This window comes from Muscardinus avellanarius, assembly GCF_963383645.1.
Source record: "Muscardinus avellanarius genome assembly, chromosome: 9".
Lineage (NCBI taxonomy): Eukaryota > Metazoa > Chordata > Mammalia > Rodentia > Gliridae > Muscardinus > Muscardinus avellanarius.
The window spans coordinates 74,068,401-74,069,528 of record NC_137795.1 but is presented as its reverse complement, the minus strand read 5'-3'; the positions used below and the strand labels follow the sequence as shown (position 1 = coordinate 74,069,528).

At 36.5% G+C, this 1,128-nt stretch overlaps 1 protein-coding gene across 1 annotated transcript; it reads left to right on the top strand.

The window, feature by feature from the left end:
• Nucleotides 1-465: 465 nt before the first annotated feature.
• SMIM30 (small integral membrane protein 30) lies at nt 466-645 on the top strand (the record flags this gene model as incomplete). The annotated part of the gene is made up of 1 exon (XM_080701439.1): nt 466-645. The coding sequence occupies one exon, from the start codon at nt 466-468 to the stop codon at nt 643-645; it is 180 nt and encodes a 59-aa protein (XP_080557565.1).
• Between the last annotated feature and the right edge of the window lie 483 nt (nt 646-1,128).

Here is a 1,128-nt window from a genome sequence, read left to right as displayed (position 1 = left end):
ATATAACAACCTTACAGTTATATGTTTTGTGACTTTAATCAGGTTTGCCTGTATTGCCAAAATGATCGTAAGAAAATGAAATTTTTAGTCATTAGGAGATTTTAAGTTTCTAGGTGTCTTGTGTATTTTTTTTTCTATTTGTCCTTTATTTTGTGTTCTGCTCTTTGATTTCTGTTTGGCTAATGTACATGATGTTGGTATCACTGCTCAAGAATTGCTGGGACAAAGTTGTTGGCACCAGATGAGTTTCAAATGACTGTCTTTAAAGACGTTTTACTTCCCTCAGTTTTTCCATCTGTAAAACTAGGAGATGGATCTGAAATGATTTATAATTCTTAGTTTATAAAGTGGAGTAAACTGTTACTTGTCTTTATTCATGCTGCCATTTGAAGAGCTAGGAAGTTTTAATGTCTCCTTTTTCGTGTTTAACTTCTAGGAACCTTCAGTCTTCAAGATCCCAACATCATGACCTCAGTTTCAACACAGTTGCTCTTAGTCCTCATTTCCTTGCTTTTGGTGCTGCCAGTTGTTGAAGCAGTAGAAGCCGGAGATGCACTAGCTCTCTTGTTAGGTGTGGTTCTCAGCATTACAGGCATCTGTGCTTGCCTGGGTGTATATGCACGAAAGAGAAGTGGACAGATGTGACTTTCAAGGGCTTCTTGAATTCAACTTAGCTCTGAAACCCTTTGTGCTATTGAGGCTAAACCTGAGCTTTGGTCTCTAAAGTTCCCAACAAATAATAATGGCTTCACGTTTGTCGTTGTTTCCCCATGAAATTAAAAGAAATAGTCTCTTGTTAAATGGGAAAAATGTTTTCTTTACAACAATTAATGCACTGAAAAATGCAGTCTGTAATTTGTGTTTGCTGCTTAGATGGTCAAAGAAGACAGCTTAAATTTGCATAAGTAGTAGTTTATCGTTTCAGAATTTGCATAGCACATGAAATAAGAAGGAAGCCTTTGCCCAGAAGCTAGCAGTTGGCCACTGTTTAGTTATCATCACTGCCTCCTGAATTGGTGAGGAGACTTTTCCTCCACATTTTTATTAGATATCCATTTGATTTATCTCCCAAGTTAATATTGTACTAAATTTGAAACTTTTATCTCTGGGGCAAAGAAGTTTAGAAGA